Source organism: Capricornis sumatraensis, chromosome 4, assembly GCF_032405125.1.
Source record: "Capricornis sumatraensis isolate serow.1 chromosome 4, serow.2, whole genome shotgun sequence".
Classification (NCBI taxonomy): domain Eukaryota; kingdom Metazoa; phylum Chordata; class Mammalia; order Artiodactyla; family Bovidae; genus Capricornis; species Capricornis sumatraensis.
The window spans coordinates 108654060-108680080 of NC_091072.1; the positions used below are offsets into that span (position 1 = coordinate 108654060).

The following is a 26021-nucleotide window of genomic DNA, read 5'->3' on the forward strand; positions in this document are numbered from 1 at the left end:
ACAGTTACTGTAATTTGCTACACTAGCCCCAGGAAGTGAGTACCCCCAACCTTTGGGAACAAGGAGGGAAAGAGAACTTAGAGTTAGGAGTTCAGTTTAGTTCAGTCACTTAGTCATGTCAGACTCTTCATGACACCATGGACTGCAGCACACCAGGCCTCCCTGTCCATCACCAACTCCCGGAGCCTACTCAAACTCATCTCCATTGAGTAGGTGATGCCATCCAACCTTCTCATCCTCTGTTTCCCCTTCTCCTCCTGCCCTCAATCTTTCCCAGCATCAGGATCTTTCAAATGGATCAGCTCTTCGCATCAGGTGGCCAAAGTATTGGAGTTTCAGCTTTAGCATCAATCCTTCCAATGAACACTCAGGACTGATTTGCTTTAGGATGGACTGGTTGGATCTCCTTGCAGTCCAAGGGACTCTCAAGAGTCTTCTCCAACACCACAGTTCAAAACCGTCAATTCTTTGGCACTCAGCTTTCTTTATAGTCCAACTCTCACATCCATACATGACCACTGGAAAAACCATAGCCTTGGTGAGATGGACCTTTGTTGGCAAAGTAACGTCTCTGCTTTTAATATGCTATCTAGGTTGGTCATAACTTTCCTTCCAAGGAGTAAGCGTCTTTTAATTTCATGGCTGCAGTCACCATCTGCAGTGATTTTGGAGCCCAGAAAAATAAAGTCTGACACTGTTTCCACTGTTTCCCCATCTATTTGCCATGAAGTGATGGGACCAGATGCCATGATCTTCGTTTTCTGAATGTTGAGTTTTAAGCCAACTTTTTCACTCTCCTCTTTCACTTTTATCAAGAGCCTCTTTAGTTCTTCTTCGCTTTCTGCCATAAGGGTGGTGTCATCTGCATATCTGAGGTTATTGATATTTCTTCCAGCAATCTTGATTCCAGCTTCTGCTTCATCCAGCCCATCATTTTGCATGATGACCCATTCCATGTTTAAGCTATTGTAAATAGTCCAGCACCCACATTTTAACCACACACCATACACTTGTCATCCTTAAAGGTTTGTGTTTCTCAAGGTTCTGACTTAAGATCTTTTTCAAGTAAGATAGATGGTAGGTCTCAAGAGGAAAAGTTATGTTTAAAAGATATTTGGGGGTAGAAGGGATGGAAGGTGAGAGATTTGATATCCCCTGGGCTCCATCTTTTCAGCTGAGTGGGACAGAAGTGATGCTGAAGTGGAAGGAAGCAGCCAAGCCTCAGGCCTGAAGTTGTCTAGGGAAGAGGATGAGGGTGTAATGAAACCAGAAGCACTACATTAAAAATGGGTTACACAGGTGAACATGTCATTTTCTTGACCAGCTGTTGACTCTGTGCTGTGCCTGTGCCTATGGAGTCTTTGCACCATGCAGGACCCAATGTGCAGAGTGAGAAGGAGCTGAAGAAGGGGAATTGTCACCTCCGTCTCTGTATGGAAAGTACTTGGGAACTGAGGGGAGAGTCAGAAGTACACCATGTGATCCTTGTCCTTAGAGACTGTGGAGCTGGTGGAAGAAATGGGTCATCTGCCTGCCAGCAGGTGACTGAGAGTACAAGGCCATGGTGTGATCAGAACTAATGGCAAGTTTAAAGAGACCGGAGTGTAGGCTTGGGCCAGAGGAGCTGGAAGGGCTTCTGGAGGAAGAGGCAGTTTCTTACTGCCGAAGGTGTTTGGTAACTGGTCAGGAACCAGGGAGACATTTCAATGGATGGAAAAGGGGGAAACAGATGGTTTCATAAGAGTTTGGGTCTAAAGGAGTGTCAGCACACTCTCCCTTCCAACCCTGCCTCATTAAATTATTCAGAACCACTACTGACTTCATACAGTTCACCCTTGGATTGATATTTCATTCATCAGGCTACATGCTAAAGTGGAAAAGATCAGAGTTCAGATTCTTTGCTCACTTGTTGTGTGGCCTTAGGTGAGTAGCTTCACTTCTTGGGCCTCAAGTTTCAAACATAGAAGTGAATACTGTCTTTCAGGGTTGTGATGAGGCCTTATTGGGATAATGATCAATATTGAGTTTGTTTAATAGATAATCAACTTCGTTTCTTCCAAAGAAGTTAAGAACAAGATGGATGATGCACTTTATTTGCTGGCAGTTCCTTTCTGAAGATGTGACTGCTGTGTGTGTGTGGGGGTGTGTGTGTGTGTGTGGTGTGGGGTGTGGGGTGTGTGTGTGTGTGTGTGTGTGTGTGTGTGTGTATGTGTGTGTGTTAGTCGCTCAGTCGTGTCCGCCTCTTTGTGACCCCATGGACTGCAGCCCCCCAGGCTCCTCTGTCCATGGGATTCTCCAGGCAAGAATTCTGGAGTGGGTTGCCATTCCCTTCTCCGCATGACTGCTGAGTCTCCTGTAAATGTTAGCTTTCTCTAAGCCTGGAGTGTATCTGCTGTCTTGTGTACTGTTTGTTTACACATCTCTACTTCATTGACTCAGCCACTGTATGAGGATAGCACTGATGGTCCAGTCTCTGTACCTCTGAGAATTCCTAATTCATGGAGGACCCAAATGGCTTTGCGCAGATATCAAGGGTTTTGCCCCCAGTTACCCTATAAAATACCCATCTTCCTCATAGCCACTTTTTCCTGGTAGTACTTGTGAATTCTTTTTTATTTTTGACCTTTTCCCCATCATCTGCATTATTAGATTTTTTAATCAGGAATTCAACAACTTCAAGTATCTCTGCTGTTTATTTCTACTGTGTAATTTTTCTTCGCATTTCTGTCATTTTGTGTTTACTTGAGAGGTTGTTAGATAAGAGCTAGAAGTGCCATGCTGACTCACCATTCTGGTTCCTTCAGCCCAATAATCTTTGGAAAAGGGACAAGAAAATATGGTCCTGGGAGTGCCATCCATTGCAGACTGAGACTGTTGTGTACTGTCTGATGTTGACTTAAAGCGTCCCTCTCAGCCCCTTCATCTGTCACCTGAAAATCTATCTGCATTCATCTGGAGTGTTTTTTAATATTTATTTTAATAAATGTATTTGGCTGCCATGGGTCTTAGTTGTGGCATGTGGGATCTTGAGTCTTCACTGCGGTGTGCAGAATCTTTTAGTTGCTTCATGAGGGATCTACACCCTCAACCAGGGATGGAACCTGGGGCCCCTGCACTGGGAGTGCAGGGTCTTAGCCACTGGATCACCATGGGAGTCCCTTTTCTGGAGTCTTTATGGGTCTGCAGACATTTGTCCTGCACCTGTCTGGAAATGTGGAGCATATCACGGTGGGAGGGAGTGTGGGGATGCCAGGTGGCTGCTGTCGTGATAGTCCTGCTTGGAGGAAGGCTCACACTTGGCCAGGCAGCTGTGCATCAGAGCAGGGCATGCAGTGGGAGGGGAAGGCTGCCAGGCTGTCTCCCGAGTGGCCACCCAGCATGGCAGGCTTTTCCAGGGTAAATCTCCCAACAACAAGGTTTCAGCCTCAGAGCGTTGCAGGCTTAGTTACAGTTCATGGGGCAGAGTATCCTGTTTGTGAGGAGGTAGACGCATGGACACCAGAATACCAGCTGTTAATCTACACAGGGGACCCTGTCTTCCAGGGGGATGGGAACACTCATGTGATTACGGTCTCCTTGCCCTGGAAGCCAAATCCTAATCTGCAGTTTGTCTGTGAGCATTGTCAGAGTAAGGGCAGTTAAGTGGATAAAGGAGAGAAAATTTGTGTGTCAGTGCTGTCTGCCTGTGCATTTGGGAATCTTGAACTCTGGGGCTGTTGCCTGGATGGGCACTGCCCAGGTTTGTCTCCCTTACACGTTTTATGTTGTTGTTTTTTTGCATTATTATTGTTTTTTCCTTGGCTGACTAAACCTTATTCTGATTTGAGTCATCCTTTCTTAAAATTCATTAGAATTTACAAATTGGCCCAGGTTATATCCTCCTCTCCTCCTTGGAGAAATTTAAAAATAACTCTGCATACCTCTGTTATATCCCAGATTGCTCAGAATTTTAAAATATAATTTATATGTATCAGCATATATAATTCATATCAATATAATTGATGTAAGTTAATGTAATCCAATATTATTTTTGATGAAATTGACATGAAGTCTGGAATTTGCTTCAAACTACTCTGGCACCTAAAAAGCAAACCAACAACAAAGGGAATGAAATAGGTGAAGATTGGCAAGTTTTTTCAGCCTTTTGGAAAGATCTTTATTTATTGAAACTGGATGGTGTGTGCATGGGGTCCATCATACCATTTCTTTTACTTTTAGTGTGTCTGAAAATTTCCCAGATAAAATAGCTCTAAATATGTACATCATTCTAAGGTTATCAGAGGTATAAATCTGAGTTCAGTCTGTATTCTGACTTATACATGAATACTTTGAAAAAAATTATTTGATTTTTATTGAAATTCCGGATATCACAACAATTTCTAATCCTCATTGCCCCTGAAAACAGCATGCCAATTATCTGCATATTTTTCAGGACTCAGGAATAATTCTAATATTTAACTTTATTGTATCTGTGTATAAAACTCTTGTCACAATAACTGAAGATGTCCATTTTTGACTGAAACAACATTCAGTTATTTATGTAATGTGAAAATCAGTCACTACCACAATTTTAGTATTACTACCATCCCTTAAGAATGTGAAACAGTTACTGAATGCTTTCTGGATTTTATGCCAGAAAATAATTTGGTGTTTTAGCTATTCTGAGCCTACTTTTTCAATATCATGGTGCTATTTCTCATTCCAGGTTTAAGTTTATCTATTCATGGGGCTGAAAAGCGTTTGCAAATCCACCAACGGCAAAGTGTGGCAAGCCGCCCAGGGTCACGTCGCCTGCCCGTGGTCAGGCATTCCTCACTTCCACCAGGCAGAAGGTCAGTAAAAATGGAGACGAGCTCTTCTGGAATCACTAATGGGAGAACCAAAGTCTTCCACCCAGGTAATGCATGGGGAAGGGTCAACAGGGACCTGGGTTAGCAGCAACCTGACCACCAGTGCTATATTTTTGTCATCTAATTCTGCCGCGCTTCCAGATAAGCTTACTTTTTAAAAGAGTCTTGGGGGAAGCAAATACTATTGGCTTCTACACCTATATTTTTAGTTTTATTTTTAAATGGATTAAACAAAGCTATCAAATTCTAAAAAAAAAAGTCTTGGGTTTTTTTCCCCTCTTCTTTTCACTTCCATCAGTGGTAAATGTCACCAAGACCAATAGGAGGGAAGAGGGCTTGAAGTATCAGAAAAGGTTAAGGCAACATTCCACTTACTGTGGTAGAATATAAATGAAAATTCCAGTGAATACACTTGCTCAGTTCAGAAAAGTTTACTGTAGAATAAAACAGTACAGAGATTTGGCCAGTTTCTTGATACTTTGCTCTAAGACAGCCCAGGGAAAATGTCAAGGTGAAAATGCCCACTTTGAAGCCTCAGGTATGTGGCTTGACTCACTCCTGTTTCTTTCTCAGGTGAAGGGAGACAGCTAGAGTCATGTGAATTTTCAAGGCCCTGGAAAGTACCTGTGATTTCTTAAAAATGATAAAATGAGTCTATATCAAAGTTGGTATTTACAACCACAAGTATTTGGGTGAAAGGCTCATTTAAGTATTCATTCATTCATTCATTCATTCAATACATTTCTTGAGTGCCTGCTATATGCCAGGCTTTGTTTTGAAAACTGAGGAAAAACAAGTGAACACTATTTCTGACTTATGGAAATAGCACATTGTGAGGAAATTCCAAAGTCACATGTTTCAAGTCTCTGCCAATCCTGATTCCTGTGTGTAATGTGCTTTCAGCTGACCAGCCAGTCTCAGCTAACGTCATTTCCTTCTCTTGCCATGTCATCTTCTTTCTCTCAGCGGATACCTGGGCTTCCTACCCTCACTGAGAAACCCATGGGCCATGGGGCCTGATACTACAGGTCCCTGCATCTCCAAATATACCTCTGTCTCCTCCCATCCTTCACTTCTCTCCTCTGGTGGTCGGGAGGTGACGGTCTCCCACTGTCCTTGACTGAGCTTTCAGCTGTGTCCTTCACCAGTGGCCTTGACCACCCCTCCTCTCCTGGACCTTGATCGTTCCCCTCAGTTTGTGAAGAAGGCTGAAGCTTCTCATTTTAATCATCTTCATTTGACTCTGCATCCTTTTCTTACTTCCACCATATCTCCAAAGCCAGATTTCTGAAAGAGTAACCTACCCTTGTTCGCTCGGGTTCCCAGCCACTTGTCAACCCAATGCAGCCTGGTTTCTGCCTCATCCACACCACCATGGCTCTTCTTATGACCCGCTTTCACCACAATTTGGTGGGTGGCAGACTCTTCTGATGTACCCAACCAGAGTGGACCACCACTTCTTCCCAAAGCATATTGCCTGACTTCCGTGGCAACCTGCCTTCTCCATTCTCCTATCACTTCTCTCACAGGTAATTCTGATGGTTTCCCAACCTCTAGCATCTCTCTTGTCCTCTTGCCTCTTGTTACAGTACATGCTTCACACCAAATGGAGAATGACTCACCTTCACCCGTGACCATGCCATTCATCTTGCTTGTCCTACTCATTCCAGGGTAAAGGCCAACACTCTTAGTATGTTAGGAACAAATGCCCACCATAATCCAGGCCCTAGTGCTTCTCATCCATTTTTGCTCCTTTCTGTCTTAAACTTTGCACTCTAATGTATCAGCCAAGGTTCAACCAGAAAAGCAGAGCCAGAAGAAGATTTATACTAGAGTTTTACTAAAAACCAACTTACATGATTATGAGGGCTATCTAAGCAGGTCTGAAATCCATAGGACAGACTGTTGAAGGGCAGACAGAAAGCCTTGAGCACAGCGGAGGATGCTGTCCACAGGTACAATTTCTTCTTTAGGGAAGCCTCAGCTCTGCTTTTAAGACCTTTTGCCTGATTGAATGAGCACCCCTCCCTCATTGGGGGATAATCTCCCTTATTTAAAGGTAACTGATGATGGACTTTCAATCATCTTCACAGCAGCATCTGGATTGGTGTTCACCAATAACTGGCAACTTTAGTCTAGCCAAGCTGGCACATCAACCAGACCTTGAGGTCTGATCAGACTTACTTTCTTTCAGCTCTCCAGACACATCATGGCTGAGTCATGTCTCTCCACCCTTGCTCATGCTGGTCTCTCTAGGATAGCCTGATTTTGTTCCATAATCTTGAATATTTTGAAATGGTCTATCTCTCCATCATAAGATCTTTAAAGTCATGGATTCTGGAATATTTATTTTTGTATCTCCAATAAATAATTTTTAGGGTAGGACTGAACTGACCCTTCATTAGCTAGTTTTCAGACTATGACTATAGAGTTCCTTAAAATTTTTTCTGGCTTTTTAAAAGTATAATTGACTGATTACAATCGCTTTCTAATTGCTCTATCAACCTTTCAGCAAATGTTTTATTGAGGGCCTGTTTGGTTGCCAGACACTCTTTAGGTACTTAGAATACATCAGTGAATGAAACAAAGATCCCTGTTCTTGGAGAGTTTACATACTATATGGGGGAGATAGATGATATATAAACATAGTAAATAGTGTTTAGGAAGTAGATAAATATTATGGATAAAAGAAAAAGGAGGGGTAGCAGGTGGTGGGGGGTTGCATGTTACAGTTGTAATAAGGTGGTCCTCAAGGTGTAGGTCACATTGTGGAGAAGATGTTTGATCAAGGACTAGAAGGCAAGAGAGCCATGTCGATAGGCAGGTTCATTCCAGCCCAGGGGTATCCAGGGGAGAGGCCCTAGGATAGGAGTGAGTCTGGCAGTCTGAGGAAAAGCACTGAGACCCCTGAGCCTGCAGTGAGAAGCACGCATCAGCTCACTGAGGTCAGATGGAGCAGGGCCTTGCAGAGCATGTAAGGACTTTGACCCCTGTGTGAAATGGGAGCTCTTAAAGGGTTGTGAACAGAAGAATCCTATAAGTAGACATATTGTTTAACAGGATCACTTTGGCTGTTATTTGAGAATAAACCACAGGGGTAGAGGGCAAATGGAGGAAGATCAGAAAGGAGGCCGCCTGTAACAATCCAGTCAAGACATGATGGCTCTTACTAAGGGCAGTGGAAGTGGTGGTGAGAATTTGGATCCTGGATGTATTTTAAAGTTGGGCCAACAGAATTTCAATAGATTAAATGTGGAATAAGAGAGAAAGGAGAGCTAAGTACAACTTTATGGTTTTTGACCTGAGTAAATGGGATTGGTATCAATTGATATGGAGAAAGCTGAAGGGAAAGCAGAATTTAGGATTTGAGGGCAGAGTGGGGTCAAAATCAAAAGTCTGTGGGCAACTGAAGAGACCACATGGATGGTGGGATAAACATAGTTGGCGTTTGAGAGACTGGGGTTTAAAGCCATGGTAGGAAAAGAGATGACCAGATGGAGAAGAGGAAGAGGATTAAGGGCTGAAATCTGTTGCACCCCAATAGAAAAGGTCTCAACATGAACCACCAGCAAAGAAGGCAGAGAAAGAAAAGGAAAGCTGGCCAGCAAGACTGGAGATAAACCAGAAATTATGTGTCTTAGAAATTAAGAACGTCTTACATGAGGATAGGAGTGATTATCTAAGTTAAATGTTGCTGAAAGTCAAGTAAGGTGAGGAATGAGAATTGGCCTCTGATTTTAGTAAAGTGGAGATGGATGGTGATTTTGAGAAGAGCAATTTTGGTGAAGTGGTGGGGATTAAACCCTGATTAATGTAGGCTTCATAGAGAACAGAAGCATATGAATCAGATACTGAGAATATATACAACTTTTTAAAAGTAGTTTTGCTGTGAAGGGTCATGAAGAAATAGGGCAGCAGGTGGGGGAGAAGTGAGGCCAAAAGAGTTTCTTTTCAAAATAGCGATCTCCTGCGGATCATTCGTGGCACTGGGGAGATGGGGGAGTTTGTGATGTGAGCAGCCATGAGGGAAATGAGAGCTGTTCGCACAACAGAATCATGAAGAGTTCATCTGTGATAACAAATGGGATGGGAGAGTGCGTGGATGCTGGCAATGTGAGGAGGGTCTGAGAAGTTCTTTTCCCCTGTTTCAGGGCTTCCCTGGTGGCTCAGATGGTAAAGCGCCTGTCTGCAGTGCAGGAGACCTGGGTTTGATCCCTGAGTTGGGAAGATCTCTTGGAGAAGGAAATGGCAGCCCACTCCAGTATCCACTTTCACTTTTCCCCTGTTTAGTTTTATCTGGAATCTGGGAAGGAAGGTCATAACTGAGAATGAGAAAGGAGTGAGAAGGATTGAGAGGATGGTACGATGGTGTAGACAGTGGAATAGGGTTGCCAGCCCACATTAAAAGGCTATTTGATGTTCCCAGTCATGAAACTAAACTAGGACTAGTTACCATAGTTGTGTGTTTTCCTTTAGCTTTGTTCAGCTACTTGAGTGGAAACATAGAACATATATGAGTGAGTGAGTGAAGTCGCTCAGTCGTGTCTGACTCTTTGCGACCCCATGGACTGTAGCCTATCAGGCTCCTCTGTCCATGGGATTCTCCAGGCAAGAGTACTGGAGTGGGGTGCCATTTCCTTCTCCAGGGGATCTTCCTACGTGGGTCTCCCACGTTGTAGGCAGAGGCTTTTACCGTCTGAGCCACCAGGGAAGAGCCGAACATATGTAGAGCTGTCTTTAGTTCAGGATTGTGATTTTGCCAAGGAATTGGGTAAAGAGAAGGGGAACTGGAGGTGCATTAGAGAGAATAATGATAACAACTGATCATGTAAGCTTGGTACAGAAGGGAGTGAAGATACCCAGGGGCATGAGTTTCAGTGGATAGTTGATAGGATCATTTTGTTGGAGGTCCCAGAGGGGTTGAAGGGATGTTGAGGTTAAGTTAGGGGAAGAAGAGCTGAAAAGATAAGAGGGGGTAATCAGAGAGTAGAATGCGGGGCACTGATATTAAGGAGGGCATTGCTGTTATTAGTAATGGTGAGGTCAAGGTAGGGTATGATGTTAGTGTAATATGATGGAGGGCAAGATCAGTGGAGAAAATAATTCTCAGGGAATGAGAGGCAAAGGTTTGAGAAAGCTCCTCTGCATAGACATTGAAATTGAATAGTTTTGGGAGAGTGACAAAAAGCCAGGAGTTAACCTCATCAGGAAATGAGGAAACATGATCTGGAAGGCAGCAGGTGGGTGCAGTGATGGTGGAGAAAAGGTGATATAATAAAACAACCTCAGAGTCAAGGCTGGGGATCTTTAGGGAAGAGGGAAGAACAGTGGTCTAAAGGTGGCATTGAGGACTCAAGGAAGATACTTCCCTTCTCCAGATTCTTTGGTGTCAAGGGTGTGGGATAAAAATAGTACCATAGGAAAGAGCCTATGGGAAGCAGTGACCTCTGGGAGGAGCCAGCCTTTCCTTAGAGCAAGAAGATAAAGAGAGCAATCTGAGAAAAGACAGGTGGAAATAGAATTCTGGAAGGCCCAGTGGAAAGGTTTTGAATGTTGGGACCTTCAATGGCTCTCTTATTTTTCCAGACCACCCTGAAGTTCACTTTTTAATCCTCCTCTGCTTAAAAATCTTGATGCTTGTCTAGAACAAAGGACAGTGTTGTGAGCCCAATTGTTTGAAGCCTCTACAAACTCACCTCTCCCTGTTTTTCTTGGAATATCTTTTATATACTCCATAACCTGCCTTGTTCTACTTTATCCTCAGCTCTGCACTATTTCTCAAGTAGGCTTTTACTCTTCTGTTTTTCTGCCATTGTTCAAGCTCCTCCCCGTTTTTGGAATGCCCCTACCTCCGTAAATCTCTCTTAAGTCCTTCTCATTCCTCAAAATGTAACCCAAATTCTGCCTCCTCCTAAAAGCCTTTCTGGATCCTTCTGGTCAGAACTTCTCTCCCGCTTGCCTAGAACTTGGAATCTAATCCACTCACTGGATATAGGTTTTCATTCTGAAATCATACAGAGAAAATCTATATTTCTTTTAGTGATGACCTTTTAGTTGGTTGAAAACTCATCTTGAACAATTTTCGAACTGAAGCATTTCCTAGTTTTTTCAATGCTTCCTTTGACAACATGGTTTTCACATTCTTTTACCATCCTACCCATTCTGCTCTTAGAAAAAGTCTTACTTCATTGCTGCACCTTTGGAAATACACTGCCCAGAATTGTATAGAATATTCTGTTTGTGTTTGATTGAGGCAGAAGAGTCAGTCTTTGACATCCACTACTGATATTAATGTAATAAACATTTGAAGAAATGTTATTATGATATTTCCTAATGGTGTAATATCAGCATATCTTGTCACTACTTTTACTTTAAAAACATATCACTGCATTTATCTATCATAATTTTATCATAGATTCTTGAATCCTAGTGGCATTGGCTATTGGTTGAAACTATAAAGCCATTCCTTAGCACAGAATTATAATTAAGAAAAATCATAATAAATTATAGTCAGAAACCTGATTTTGAAAATATATGTATTTAAAATTCATATTATTGAGATACATATGATGACTTCAATTCTATCCTTCTTTGTTTAGTGTACATTTTTACTAATGCATCATAGTTCTCTTTGGGAGATTATAGAAGAGCTCTCAAACTGAGTTTCTTATTTGCAGTGAGTCATAGATCTTAGAAGCAGCACATGCATTTTAGTCATGGTGAAGCCTATTAAGTCATCCATCTAATTTTTACAAAGTTAATATTCTTGATTCCCAAAGTGCTTTCTAAAAGCCCACTCAGACTGGTTGTTAAGCATGAAAAGAACAAGAAAATTTTACAGATCTTCTATGCCATCAGCCCTGAACAATTTCAGTTCATTTATCCCTCTTTGAGTTTACAAGCATTTTTGAGTGCCTACCATGTCCCAACAAATATTTATTTGAAGGGTAGCTCTTTGGGGCTGGAATGGTGTAGAACTCTATCACTCATGGACCTTAGGGAGCTCACAGTCACGTCCAAAGAGACCATCAGTCAGGGCTTTTTGGTTATAAACAATTGAAACCAATTATTTAATTCAAGCAAAGAAGAAATTTAAATTTCAAGGATATGGATGGAAAGCCTGGAGAACTAGCCTTGGGAAAAGAAACAGATACCAATAAAAGAACTATTTGACTTTCTGGAATAAATGAACCCTTACCACTTTTCTTAGTTTTCATCATTTGGCTCAGTTTTTGAAGACCTGGAAGAGATCCCTATTTGCCATGTGCCTTTCCCTTGGTTGGGTAGAGAGCAGTGAGAGATAAAAGGGTAGGACAAGAGACGTCTCCCTTGAGCAGGAGATAGGACCCCTTGATTTCTCCTCCCACTTGGACTCCACACAGTAAGGGAATGACACTTCCCCAAAATGAAATAGAAGTGACATTACAAAAGGGAAGTGTATATGGAAGCATGTCCATTATACAGGGACCTGTGCTTAATCTGCTATAATAGAATTCATTGTATTAAGGGATGGAATAAAAATGTAAATAAAATTATGGTAAAATTCTTAACAAGGGCAAAGATTTAAGAAGTATTCAAAAGGCCATATGATTTTGGACTTTGAAACTCAACTAAGACCTCTATAGTAAGGTAGGGTGATGGCCATCCAGATATAGGAAAGAGCATAGTAAGAGTGCGTTATACTGGTGATCAGCGCAAGCTCTGTTGTTAGATGTTTTAAACTCACATGTTACCTAATAGCTTTGCAGACTTGGGCAAATAACTTAATTTCTTTGAATCTGTCTCCTCATCAGCACAATGAGAATATTCATACATATCTCACAGTGTTAGGGTTGCCAGATGAAATACAGGACTCACTCACAGTTAAATTTCAGATAAACAACAAATATCTTTTGATGTACGTCCAAAGTGTTGCATGGGGCACACTTACGATTAAAAAAATCTACTAATTTGTTCATAATTCAAATTACCTGGCCTCCCTATATTTTTGTGTGTTATATCTGGCAACCCTATATAGTGTTGTTCTGTCAAATCCGTTCGTGTAGAATGCTTGATATGATCCTTGGCACAGTAAGGTGCCAGGAGCAAGTGATGATGTTTGTTGTCACCGTCATCATAGACAAAGTTCAGAAGCCTGAAAGTATGTCCCAGAATCATTTCTTACTTGGTTCTTGAACCGTAGGACAGTTTCCCAGTTAACTTGTGCCAGGACAACATTTAGATGGTTTCTCTTTATGCTGTGCTGACACAGGAACTGTTCACCTCTGCCTGGTATTTATATGGTTTGTCTTTCCTTCTGATTGTTTCAAAGACTTCTCTTGTGTATTGAGTTCATTTTGACCTTATCTTTTAGCCACTCATAATTAGTGAATACTATTTCCCTTTATGGGCAAATCATTAAAGTGTTAAATGGCACCAGGCTTGGAACTATCATTTAAGGGTCAAGAAGACTCAACTGAAGCATTGATTATGAATATTTGAGTTTGAAACTGTAAAGCTTAGTGAGTGTGGAGTCAAATTATCCCAGTATAATGACTGTGCCATGTGAAATAGAATTAATTAGAAGCTTTGTGAAACTGAAAATGCTTCTTCTATTGCTTTTCCTTTACCTGATAGGCCCATTATAGAATCCTAAAGAAATGTCATTAGTCACAGAATTTGTCCCTTATTCTCTTCTAGAGTTGGTAAAATGATGTTTTGATAATATATTTCATTATTTCCCAAAATAACGTCTAGCATCACTGACCCAGTGGACGTGGGTTTGGGTGGACTCCGGGAATTGGTGATGGACAGGGAGGCCTGGCATGCTGTGGTTCATGGGGTCACAAAGAGTTGGACACGACTGAGCGACTGAACTGAACTGAAAAGCCTAAGCAGCTCTGTCCCCCTTTATACATGATCATTTCCCCCTTATATAGATATGGTATTTAAATGCTGGTACAAGTTGATTTCACAGGAGAGAAGCTTTAGGATTTTGTTATTTTCAGTGAACTAGAATAACTATTATACTTTCTATAGGCAAAGGGTATTAAATGTTTGACAATAATATAATTACAGCTATCATTAAGCATGCTACCATATTCCAACCTCAAAAACTGTTATACTTTCTGTATGGAAAGGGCATGCTACCATATTCCCAACCTCAAAAACTGTTAAGCTATTTCCATTCATCATTCCATTTAATTTCTCTAATATCCTCATACTGTCATCCTTATTTGTGGTTGGGGTATCTCAGGCACAGGGAAGGTTTAAGTAACTTGCCCCAAAACATGCAGCCAGTAAGTGGCAGAGGCAGGATTCCAAGTCCAGTGGTTTGATTCATTCATTACCTTCTTCAGTCAACTTGGTAGCAGTATTTCTAGCAAGTTTGTATTACAAAGCTTTGGAATATTTAAATTTAAAGCCCTGTAATCATTCCACCCTAGTGTAGCAAGGAAGGGACCATAGGATTCCACTGAAAACACACATAGTCACCTTAATGGGTTATTGTTTCTTTCTATTGAATATGTCAGTGATGGTCCACTTTCTAGCATCTTTTTTGTTCTACTCTACATTAGACCTTTCTTTTTTCTTAAATTCAATTTTTATTGGAGTGTAGTTGTTTCCCTGGTGGCTCAGAAGGTAAAGCGTCTGCCTACAATGCAGGAGACAGGGGTTCAATCCCTGGGTTGGGAAGATCTCCTGGAGAAGGAAATGGCAACCCACTCCAGTATTCTTGCCTGGAAAATCCCATGGACAGAGGAGCCTATTAGGCTACAGTCCATGGGGTTGCTGAGGGTCAGACAAGACTGAACGACTTCACTTTCACTTTCACATTAGACCTTTCTTTTTTCTTAAATTCAGTTTTTATTGGAGTGTAGTTGCTTAGACCTTTCTCATTTCATCTTCCCTTTTTCTAATTCCAATATTATGAAACTCCTTCCTATTTACCTGAGTTTTAAAGATTACTTTCTGGCTCTCATGTTAAGACTTGATCTCAAGTTAGGGAACAGAACCAACTCAGCAAGTACCTTTCATATTCTGTTTAACTTCAGTACCAGAGGCTGTGGGGAAAAGAAGAAAATAAAAGAAATTAAGGAGAGATTTGAAAAAAGCCAGCCAAGAAAGATTTGTCTCTTCATTGACCTGTTTCTTATTCTTATTCAAAATGAAAGTCAAAATTCAATTCATTCTTTAGGAAAAAAAATTAGGAAAGAATAATCATATGGTTAATCTTGACCACATAATAATCATGATACCACCACATTCTGTTAGGTAATGCTCCATTGTCTGAGTTCTCACAGCAGTCTGGGAGGCAGAATTAGCCCTATTTTACTGTGGCTCAGGAAATGGAGTTACTTGACCACTAGTACAAATTAGTCATCGATGGACTTTAGCTAAAACCTTTGTCTTCAGTTTCTTAGGAGTGTTTCTTCCCCCACTGAGCCAATGGTTTTTCCTTGAGGATGAAAATAGTTGAATGTGAAATTTAGTGTTTTCTCATCACCTTATCTGGAAACAAACATTTTATTGAGAACTATGCCTGAAACTTCTTGAGCCTGAGGAATCTGAATGTTCTTCTTGAATAGATCTCAAGCTGGGGTGAAAATATATATTTACTTTTCTGTTTGTGAAATGGATTTTTGGTGTGACTGAAAGATAAGATCTTCCATGTGGTTTTGAGAATATGTGGGAGAAAAACCAGCTACTTTGGAACTCTTTTATTTCTCACTGCCTTGAAGGTAAATGTGGTGTCTTTCTAAATGGTGGTTTAGAAATAACACCAATCATCCTTCATTTGAATCACATCCTCTTAAAGTATTTTTTAAATGTGTGATGTGAGTTTAGTAAATAGAGGGGTGCTTAGGAAAACAAGCTATTTTGAGCCTTGAAATGTGGGCATTGGGATCTGTGCTCCTTGCTATCATTTGCTGAGTAACAAAATTGTTTTCTAAAAATATATGCCAAATTCTTCTCTTAGTAGTGTTCACTTTTTCCCCTTTGGTGCCATACATATGCACATATTTTGACCTATATAATGCATTTATTGCTTCCCAGGTGGCACAATGGTATAAAGAATCTGCCTGCCAATGCAGGAGATACAAGAGACATGGCTTCAGTCCCTGGGTTGGGAAGATCCCCTGGAGTAAGAAATAGAAACCCAATTTTCTTACCTGGAAAATTACATGGACAGAGGAGCCTGGTGGGCTATAGCTCATGGGGTCGCAAAGAGTCAGATACCACTGAGCAGGAGCATGAATACATTTAGAGAGAATTTTCTAAAGAATCTTTTCACAACCATTTGAACATACAAAGTGAATGAAAAAAAGCTACACAAAGACAATTATTTCTGGGAAGAGTATTGTATTTTAACAGAATTTAGAACTGCATCTTCTGCACAAGGCTATTTCAAATAGTTTTATATTTAGGAGAGGTTTAAATAACTACTAACTCAAGATCATACAACTATAACCAATGACATCAGCCCTACCCCAACCTAAGTAGTTGTGGTAGATAGACAGTTAATAGCAAGCTTCTACTGTGCTTACTTAATTCCCAGAGTTAGAGATTAGAGACTGATATCCAAGGTGGACAGAGCCCTGGCTCTCATGAGGTTTGTTGTCCTGCAAGGTCATTCTGCTTCATACATTCATCTCAGGCCCTTCTGTGTATGTATTGTGCAAGTTAAGAGAGTAAGCAACATTATAGTGATTTTGAAACTGGCATGGTTTCTATTCTATTCTATAACCCCTCCTAATCCTGAGCTTCTCTCTTCCCTTTCTCTGCAAGAGTCTCTGTTGTCATAGCAACAGACCTCAGCCTCTAGGAGATTGGAAGACCCCCATGGAGCCCTGCCTAGACTTCTGCACAAATCATTCCTGCCATTTGGAGCTTTGCAGCTCTGGTTTCTAGGCTCTCTTAGCACAGGCATTCTTTATAACTTAGGAGATCACTGTCTTGCCAATCCTGGGAAACAGAGGTAATTTTGCTGAAGGTCAGCCATTACTAACTGAAGCAATGGGATTATTATTTCCATTTTAGACCTGAGAAACATCCACCCGCTGTTAGCTAAAGGTTCTCCATTCATGATTTAGTCCAGAATTGGGTCCTTAAAACTACTCCGTGTTAATCATTAGAGGAAACATATTTAGCTTTTATAGTGACGAATGTGGATGAATCAATCTGTGTATTCCTACTAACACAAAGCCTAGCTTTCTTCTGTAAAAGAATGATCTTGCAGTATCACTAGATTTATAGTTAGGCAACACTAATAATGAAAGAGTGGGATTTGTGTTTCTTTTTACAATAGCATGAATGAAGCATCTTCTGTTTTGAAGGTGTTTTAGCTTATGGTATACTAAATAGAGTTTGGTAAGCACTATAAATGAAGAAAAACAGATGGAAAGTTTTTCCAGAACCAGTGGAATATCCCACATGTAAATCCAGAGTTTCCAATGTTAGAATCCTCCGGAAGAATATGCTTTTTATATCACCTTGTGTTTGTTATAAATATAAGATCACCTCTATTTGATTGAACAAAGAAGTTGAATTTTAAGTAATTGATTTAAAGCCACTAAACAAAGGTGATAAAATAGAATAACTGGTAAACAGGTGGGTGAGGGGCAAGGGGATATTGTCTTGTATCATAGCAGAAAACTATGTAACAAACAGTTGACCCTTAAATAATGGGGTTGTGATGGTAGTTAATCTTTGTATAATTAACTTATAACTGTACCTCCAAATCTGAGATTCCTCCACATCTATGGATTCAAACTTCTATCCCACTTAACCACTGTTAAGTATTGTCGTATTTACTCTTAAAAAATATTGCCATATAAGTGTACTTGTGCAGTTCTAGGGTCAACTGTATAAAACTGATCAAGACACAAGTACTCCCATGAAGAGGTCCAAAGGAAGTAAAAACAGAAACTCTTAAAAGTGATTGGACTGGAGAAATAGGATTGGGATTGAAAAAAGGTTAGAATTGTCTATTGTTGATTTTCATTTTAAGCCATTTGGTATTTGAAGGTTTTCTTTATTATTTGACAAAAATTTAAAAGACTTTACCGAAAAGAGCAAATGTATGATTTAGAATATGCCTTTCATAGTCATCTATAGATGCCTATCAAGAGGTGTTAAAGTTGTGGACAAGACAGGAAAACTGGGACGTGTTCTTAGTCTATGCCTACTGCTGTTGCTAGTCATGTGAAATTGTAGTAAAAGAGTGTTAACTGAGCAACTAATATGTTCAAGGCCTTGTCTTGAGTTCTGTAGGAAACGAAAAGGTGGATGCAGTTTGGTGCCAAGCCTTCATCACGTTCCAGCGCAGAGATGCTAGAAACGAGGAGGAAACCTGGACGGGGAGGACTAGGAGCTCAGATTTGTCTGTGTCTACACGGTGCTACATACTTTACCTAATTTTTTATGGAAAATATGTACTGAAAAAAGATACAATATAGATAACTACAGGGGTTTAGTGAGTGGGAAATGGTATTTACTTGTTAGGATCAGGAAATGGCTTGAAACATAGAACATTCAGGATGGGTTGTAAAAGTGGAAGGAATTTCTATAGACAGGGATGGGATGGGAGAGGCATCAACATATTTGCTAATTGAGAAGCTCATATTTGAAGCTTTGAGGGGGAGTTCCTTTCGCATATAAGAATTTAGCTAAATTCCCCATAAGCTAGGTACAAATCTAAAATGAGTTTTTAAGCTGTTTCCTCAGCCAAAGATGTTTTATTAAATGTGTTATCAAGGTTGCTTTTTATTGAAATTGCTTTCCACTTCACTTGTACTACAGATCGCAGTTAAGATTTGAATATAATCACTCCTGTCAATTCAGTGTGAGAAAAGATAAAGGCAAATTTGGAGATCACATGAATTTTGTACCTACTTTTGATTTTTAGAAATTATCTAGTAGGTTCTCCACAACTTCAGGTATGTTTTTAGCTTCCCTCTAGAAGGTAACTTGTTTACTTTTCTTGGGATTGACTTAGTTATATGTCAGTTACTGAGGCCCTTCAGTTTGGAACCATGACACCTTCACCTTCTTGCCTAATTTTTTCAGTTTTGTGTTTTGACTCAAAGTCAGAGACATCCGTGACCATAGGAAGGAGTCCAGTTCTCAGCTTTCAGAAATCCACCAGTGCTACAGGACTAACAATAAATAATTAAATATCAGAAGTCCAAAGTAGACACACACTTCCTGTATATTGAAGTTATTCAGTCTGTTTCACTTGGGCAGTATGTGCTGAAGATGAAGATTGTCACCTTGAAGGATTCATTTGAAAATATCCTTGTACAGTGATCACTGTCCATTTAGGAAAGGTTACAAAAGTTCTTATTTTACAGCATTCCCTATTTCATCATCTTAGATTTTAGGGAGTGACTTACTGCCAGAAATTCCACAGCATTATGTTTTATGAAAGTGTATTTTGTATTTCTTTGAGAGCAAAGGAATAAAAAGTCCTTGTATTTTAGGGATTCTAAATGCAATCCTAATGTTTACTATGAAGAGAGCATTGCATCTTGTAATTTAGAGCTATTTGACTTACACAGGTTAAGAATTGTAGTTATTTAGAAAATCTCTTATTAAATTAGTCCCTTAATGGTTTAACATCCATAGTTTGTCTTGAATTCTGAATTTTAAATGCTGAATATTCTGTACTGGTACAATCTGAATTTTTAATTAACTTTAAAACTAAAATATGTTGCTTATTGTGAAAAACATAGGAAAGATAATGAATAAAACAAAAAATACCCATCATTTCACAGCTCAGAGAGCTTTTGTACCCAATGGAATATTTCTTCCTTTTTCTAATCAGATAAAAAAGTGTGGTTTTTAGTATACTTGAGACATCTATATATTTATCTGTATGCTTGTATCTACTTTTTTCACTTTTTTCTTTTCCATGTCTTTAATATTCTTTAAAGACAGACTTGGATCTGAATGCCTTTTTATGTTGCTTCTTTTGTGACTTCCTCTGCTCCTACCTGTCCTCTAACAAAAATTGGAATTTTAGTTATGATAAATTATAGTTATTTAATTTAGTTAATGGTCACAACTACTACTTGATGAGTTTATGAACTCCTATGACAGATACCAAGTAAATAAATCGGGCTTCTGTTTATCAGTCTACTTTTAGAAGTCATTTGCTTCTTAGGTTATGTAATGACTTTGGTCCTGGCCTAAAGTCCTGAATATTGGTATATCCTGAACTATACTGGAATCCAGTAACAAGTGTTAAATGTTCTCATTTCTAGCAACCTGTATTTGTGACTGCTTGGATATGAGTAGTTTTAAAGACTAGCTAAGAGCATGGGTTGGTATTATGTCTTTACAACTTAGTAACATTTTTGGGTAAATTACTATTTCTTATTGCATCTCCTTTCAAGGTTAGAGTGAAAACTACGTGAGATAATAAAGTAAGTGGCACAGAGTCTGGCTGAAAAGTAGTATTGAATATTCTTTTTTTTTTTTTTCTTTCTGTCAATGTCATTGTGAGGTCTTTGGGTCTCTGGTTATTGTGCACAGTGATTAGCCTAAGCAGAGATTGAAAAGCATCAGAACTTTTCCCTCCCTATTCAAGGTAGCTGACCATGGGAGGGAAGAAAGCAGATAGTGCATTCAAATTCTAGACCAGCAGGAAGACATCTTTGTTTTTTCTATCAAGAAGCTTAATCTCACAGGTAACTTCAGACTTTGTAAACAGGCAACTACTTGCACGCACTTAAAAATTCACCACTATGTCTGCATTGCTGGACTATCACTTAAATGCATGCTGGTCCCAAATAACTGACTTATGGATTCCTTCTCATTCCTCAATAGCTAGGTAGTTTCTGTAGAAACCTAAAAGAACTACCTGTAGTTGCTTTAATAAATCTATAGCTTAATAAACCTGTAGCTGCTTTAATAAACATAATGGATGGTAAGAGTAACGGCCAATGTAGTAAAGTCCACATAGCATTGAAGACCCAGCATGGCCAAAAAGAAACATATAAATAAAATTCTAAAAGGAAAAGAGTAATGGCCTCCATGTACTGAGTGCTGTGTGACAACTAAGAGCTCTTCATGCATGACCTCATTTAGTCTTCATTGCTGTTCCAGGCAACTGTTACTATCACCCCTGTTTCATCAATGAGGAAACTAAGATCTAGAGAGATTCAGGGTTTCCTAAATAAGAATTTGAATGCTGGTTTGTCTGCCTGCAGAATCGGAGCTTAATAGCTTTATGTGTGTGTGGCTCTGCTGCCTTTGTTTCATAAGTACTGCATAACCTTGTTAATTCGGTCTATCTACATTAGTTGTAATAAACACTGTTCTAAGTGATGGATTACAGCATGCAGACAAAAGTTCCTGCCCTCCTAAAACTCGCCTTTCTATTATAGTTCGCTGCTCAGTCATGTCTGACTCTTTGCAATCCCATGGACTGTAGCCTACCAGGCCCCTCTGTCTGTGGAATGCTGCAGGCACAAATACTGGAGTGGGTTGCCATTTCCTTCTCCAGGGATCTTCCCAACCCAGGGACTGAACCTGGGTCTCCTGCATTCCAGGCCTATTCTTTACCATCTGAGCCACCAGGGAAGCCTGTTATAATTACTTGTGTCCATTTCCTTCCCAGAATGAATGTTGTTATAAGATAGTAACTGTGTCTTATTCTTTTTGAGTTTTAGGGGTATAATTAGTTTTAATTCAAAGCTGAGAATAATTACTGGGCTTATGAAAGAATTATTTCTACAAAGATTTTGGAAGCTAGAGTGTGCCCCATTCTATTTATCAGGCTCTCTATTTATTTTAGCACTGATATTTAGTCCTTCCAGACTCATCCAATTCTTACTGTTTATTTTAGAAGCATTTAGAGGTTTATTATTGTTAACAATAAAGCTACTTTTTGGTATCTTGGTTTCTTTGACTTCCTTCAGGGAACTATAGGTGTGCAGAGCAACATAAAAATTTTTCTTTCTTTAGAACACACCAAAAATACATCTGGCAAACCAAGTTCAAGAGCCTTAACTACTTCATAGAACAAATTATAATATTCTGGTATAATTGAAAAGTAATGATAATAGCAGGGGAAGTCCAACTGTGAAAAAATTGATACCTTTTTTCTGTGATATCAGGAATATTGAATCCTGTCTTTTGGATAAATTACTATTATTTTAAGGAAAATGGTCTCACAAAGTGTTAGTCTATAATGTTCTGTTTTAACCAGGTAGAGGTGAGAATAATTTTAAGTGTCCTTGGGTGGAGGTCAGCATGCTATATTCCCCACCTAGGAAATCATCCATAAATTCTATGAAGTAGGTGGTATTTTAATAAAGTAATTGCCTTATTTTTGCCTTGGAAATACAATTAAACTTTTTTGGTCCCATAAGAGGCAAATGGCTGATAATGTTGCTCATTTTTAAAAGTCATTTGTCCAAGTGGGAGGATCCATTGGCAAACCAGCCTGCTGTTGGCTGTCCATTTAGATTTTGACATTACTTCTCCCTGGGACCCTGATACTGGGCTGTCTGATAACTAGTGCAAACTCCAAGAATATCTTTCATTTCTCTAGAAGGAGGTGTGGATTTGCAAAGCTACCAGCTGGATATGCAAATACTACCTGACGGGCCAAGGAGTGATGTGGACTTTTCAGAGATTCTTAATGCAATACAAGAAAGTAAGTTTCACTCCAATTTTAAATTCACCATGAAAGGAGAAACAATTATAATACTTGGGAGGGGTAATAAAACTAGAAACCTTAGATATGGAGCTTTAAAATAAAGTGATGTCTTAAAAGAGATACTGTGTAAAATAATTTTGAGACCAGAAGAGATGGTTAGTAAAATGCCAGTTTGATTTGTGAAACTGAGCCACATCGTACTGGGGTCTTTGATGATGCCTGGTGGGAAAACTGTAGAGGAATTATAAAATCTTAGTATGCTATGCTGCTACTGCTGCTGCTGAGTCACTTCAGTCGTGTCCGACTCTGTGCGACCCCATAGATGGCAGCCCACCAGGGATCCCCATCCCTGGGATTCTCCAGGCAAGAACACTGGAGTTGGTTGCCATTTCCTTCTCCAATGCATGAAAGTGAAAAGTGAAAGTGAATCACTCAGTCATGTCCGACTCTTCTCGACCCCATGGACTGCAGCCCACCAGGCTCCTGTGTCCATGGGATTTTCCAGGCAAGAGTACTGGAGTGGGGTGCCATTGCCTTTTCCTAGTATGCTATAATATTTAGTAAATCACTGGCCCTTATAATTTTTTAAATTCCTTGGTTAATCATAATCAAAGAAAAATCTTTAAGACACCAGAATAATATTCCTTCGCTCAAGTATCAGTAGTAGGAAGTGTGTTGATGCAGTAAACCAGAATCAGGAATTTATTCTTCAAAGTGGGTATATGAAGTCATTGATGCAGTGCTGTGACCAAGAAGTAAATTCCTTTTTCTAACCATTTTGATTAATCAGGGTTTACCCTTCTTCCTCTATTTTGTGTTACATAGTTTTCACCAAGAACTTTATCATAATCAATACATTTGCTCAAGTTACAGGTTTACCATTGAGGGTGGGGGATGTGGTATCACAAACTAACTCATTAACATTTGTGTTTCACTAACAGAGATCTAATTCTTGGTAATTATGCTCCTCTTTCAATATCAAATAGTGTTATTTAATATTGGATTTGAAGGGTTCAGATTTGCAATTTTTGCTACTTTGAGTTTTGTGACATTGCATTTCTCTGCAATGGAATATAGATTTCTAAATTATATTTCTATTTCTCTATTTTCTTATGAATAGTTTTAAGCATTTTAATTCTGTTTATCATCTTTTGTCATTAAATTACCACCCCCCCCCGTCCCCACCGATCTTACGAGATAATTAATATATCCACTTCACAAGTAGGACAGTTTAGGATGGAAGAAGGTCAGTGCCAATGTCAATAAGATAAATAGTGGAGACCAACTTAGAAAGGAGGGTCTCCACCTTCCTTTAATTATTTCAGAAATGTGTTCAGTAAACACTGAGGTGAGAAAGGACCTGAAATTGAAAATGAGACTTGCTTCCAAGAGAAATACCTTTAATGAAAACTTAAAAGGACCAAGTATTTGTTCTGGGTGGGGAATCCCTTCATACTCGGTTGCTGAATAAAAAAAACAAATTTCCCCAGGAGAATAAAAATCAAATTAGTAGACATTGGAGAGAAATTAACTTTTCACGGAAAGTTATAAAATTATGTAATTACTTCATTTGATTGAAAGATGATAGATTACACATTGCTGAAAGGATTATTTTCTAATAAATGATGAATGTTGGCTTCTGTGCAAGTGCAGGCAATGAACTTGAACTTTTTTGGGGCTGAATGAGCTTCTGTCAAAGTGAACTAAGTGTTCATGAAATGATTTTTATAGTATTTTTTGTTAGCACATCTTAGTAAAAACTCACTTGTTTATGATGTTAACTGTTTTATAGTTTAGAATGGGTGACCCCTCTGTGAATAGAAGAGTATAAGTTTGTGAGTACTTAATATTTAAATTTAAAAATAAGAAAAAGGAAATATTATTTCATTTTAACACTATTTTTATAGGTTTAAGAATCTTCCAATGTTTGAGAATTTAATGTTTATTTTCTTGTTTACAAAGCAAAGTTTTATGCTAAGTAGGTTTGGGAAGCTACCCACACAGTCTGGGACATCTCTAGTGAGAAAGATTTGGGCTGTTTATCTACCTTCAATATCTAACTAGAGACTCCAAATATGATTCAGATGTTTAACCAAGTCATTGAAATTTCTGAGTCTAAAATCACATAGTGTGGTTCTTCAAGGGACTGTACCTTAGATGATTATTTATAGAAATCTTTGAGAGACTGATATATAAAAAATGTAAAAAATACAGGATTTGAACATCAGTAAAACTCATTGTCTACTACAAACATTAATTGGGATTAACAAGATAATGGAAAGATTTCACTGTTTCTTAGGATTTTGTGGATGTTTTGTATGATTTGTATGATCAAGATTGGGCTAGAACACGGTGTGTGTATGTGTTTGTGTGTGTGTGTGTGTGCATACACACAGGTTTCAAATATTTCTTCAGCGTCTTAGCAGCCATCATGGTAAGTGCGCTCCCTTGACTGTCTCTTGTCATTATTAAAATGGCCATGAGTAATAGTAGATACTATTGTCTTCATTTTAAAAGTGCATATGCATCCTGAGGCTATATGATTAATACATGATAGAGTCAGTATTTCCTTGTGTCAGCCCTTGTTGTGCAAAATAAAAAGTGAAATAATAGTGATTAGGAAAAAGTGAACTACTTTGGATTTTTACAGTTTTATTCTTGTGTTACATCTTGATGCAAGAATCCCTTCTCCATGCTTCTATGTTGTAAAATACATTTACAATTTTTTCTGTTGCTTGTGCCCTAAGTATAGCTTCATCTGTTCAAAACAAGATGTCTCAGAGTGGCTAACCATCCATAAGTTGTTTTTCAACTTCCCTCATATCAGATATATGGCTTATAAGGAAGGAAAGACTTATTTTATACATCCTTTCCTGTATCCATCTCGCCTGTCATATGCCAGCCACTGTGTGGTGAACCTTTTTGGTGCACAGTTCAAGTCAGGAAAAATTTTGTCTTATTCGAAATGAAACCAACCTAGTTACTTTGTAGTAGGAAAGCATTTATATTTGGTGGTCTAATGTAAAGGGATATTTGTGTTTGAGTGTGTAGTTTTTCACTGATGTTATTTTTCCCTCCCTTTTTATTCTCACCATTCACTCCCCATCCCAACATAGCAGCCAAGTCCCTTGAGTGCCTTTGTTTCAACAGAGTTCTGTGTTACCTAAATTTCCTGCCTTTTGGTATCTGAAAGCCTGAGATTCTAAGTGCTTGATGCTTAGGTAGGTGGAGAGGGAAGGAGAGAGGGAGGGAGGGAGGAGGCAGAGAAAGGAGATGAGAATTTCCTAAGACCAGCTAGCTCCCTTGGAGTATCCTGCAGAGGTAGCATGGCATCTTGCAGGTGGATGGGAAGAGAGAGAATGCTGTGTTGTGTACCTTGGGTGACTGCACGTGGGCCACCTGAGCTGCCAACCATGACTGAGATTCTCCAGCCTGAGGAAGGAACAGATCCTTCAGTGATCAGGGAATTTGGAGGCTCTGGGAAAGCAGGAGTCTCATCATCCTGTTTCTTTGTCATATACCTG

General features: G+C 39.4%; 1 protein-coding gene across 1 annotated transcript in view; it reads left to right on the forward strand.

The window, feature by feature from the left end:
* Positions 1-12896: 12896 nt before the first annotated feature.
* The window catches only part of ANO4 (anoctamin 4), a 216837-nt gene continuing 203712 nt past the window's right edge, over positions 12897-26021 (forward strand). Inside the window, exons 1-2 of the mRNA XM_068971475.1 lie at positions 12897-12990; positions 22390-22494. Of these exons, the coding sequence (XP_068827576.1) occupies positions 12897-12990; positions 22390-22494 (199 nt within the window). The remainder of the gene's footprint in view (positions 12991-22389; positions 22495-26021) is intronic.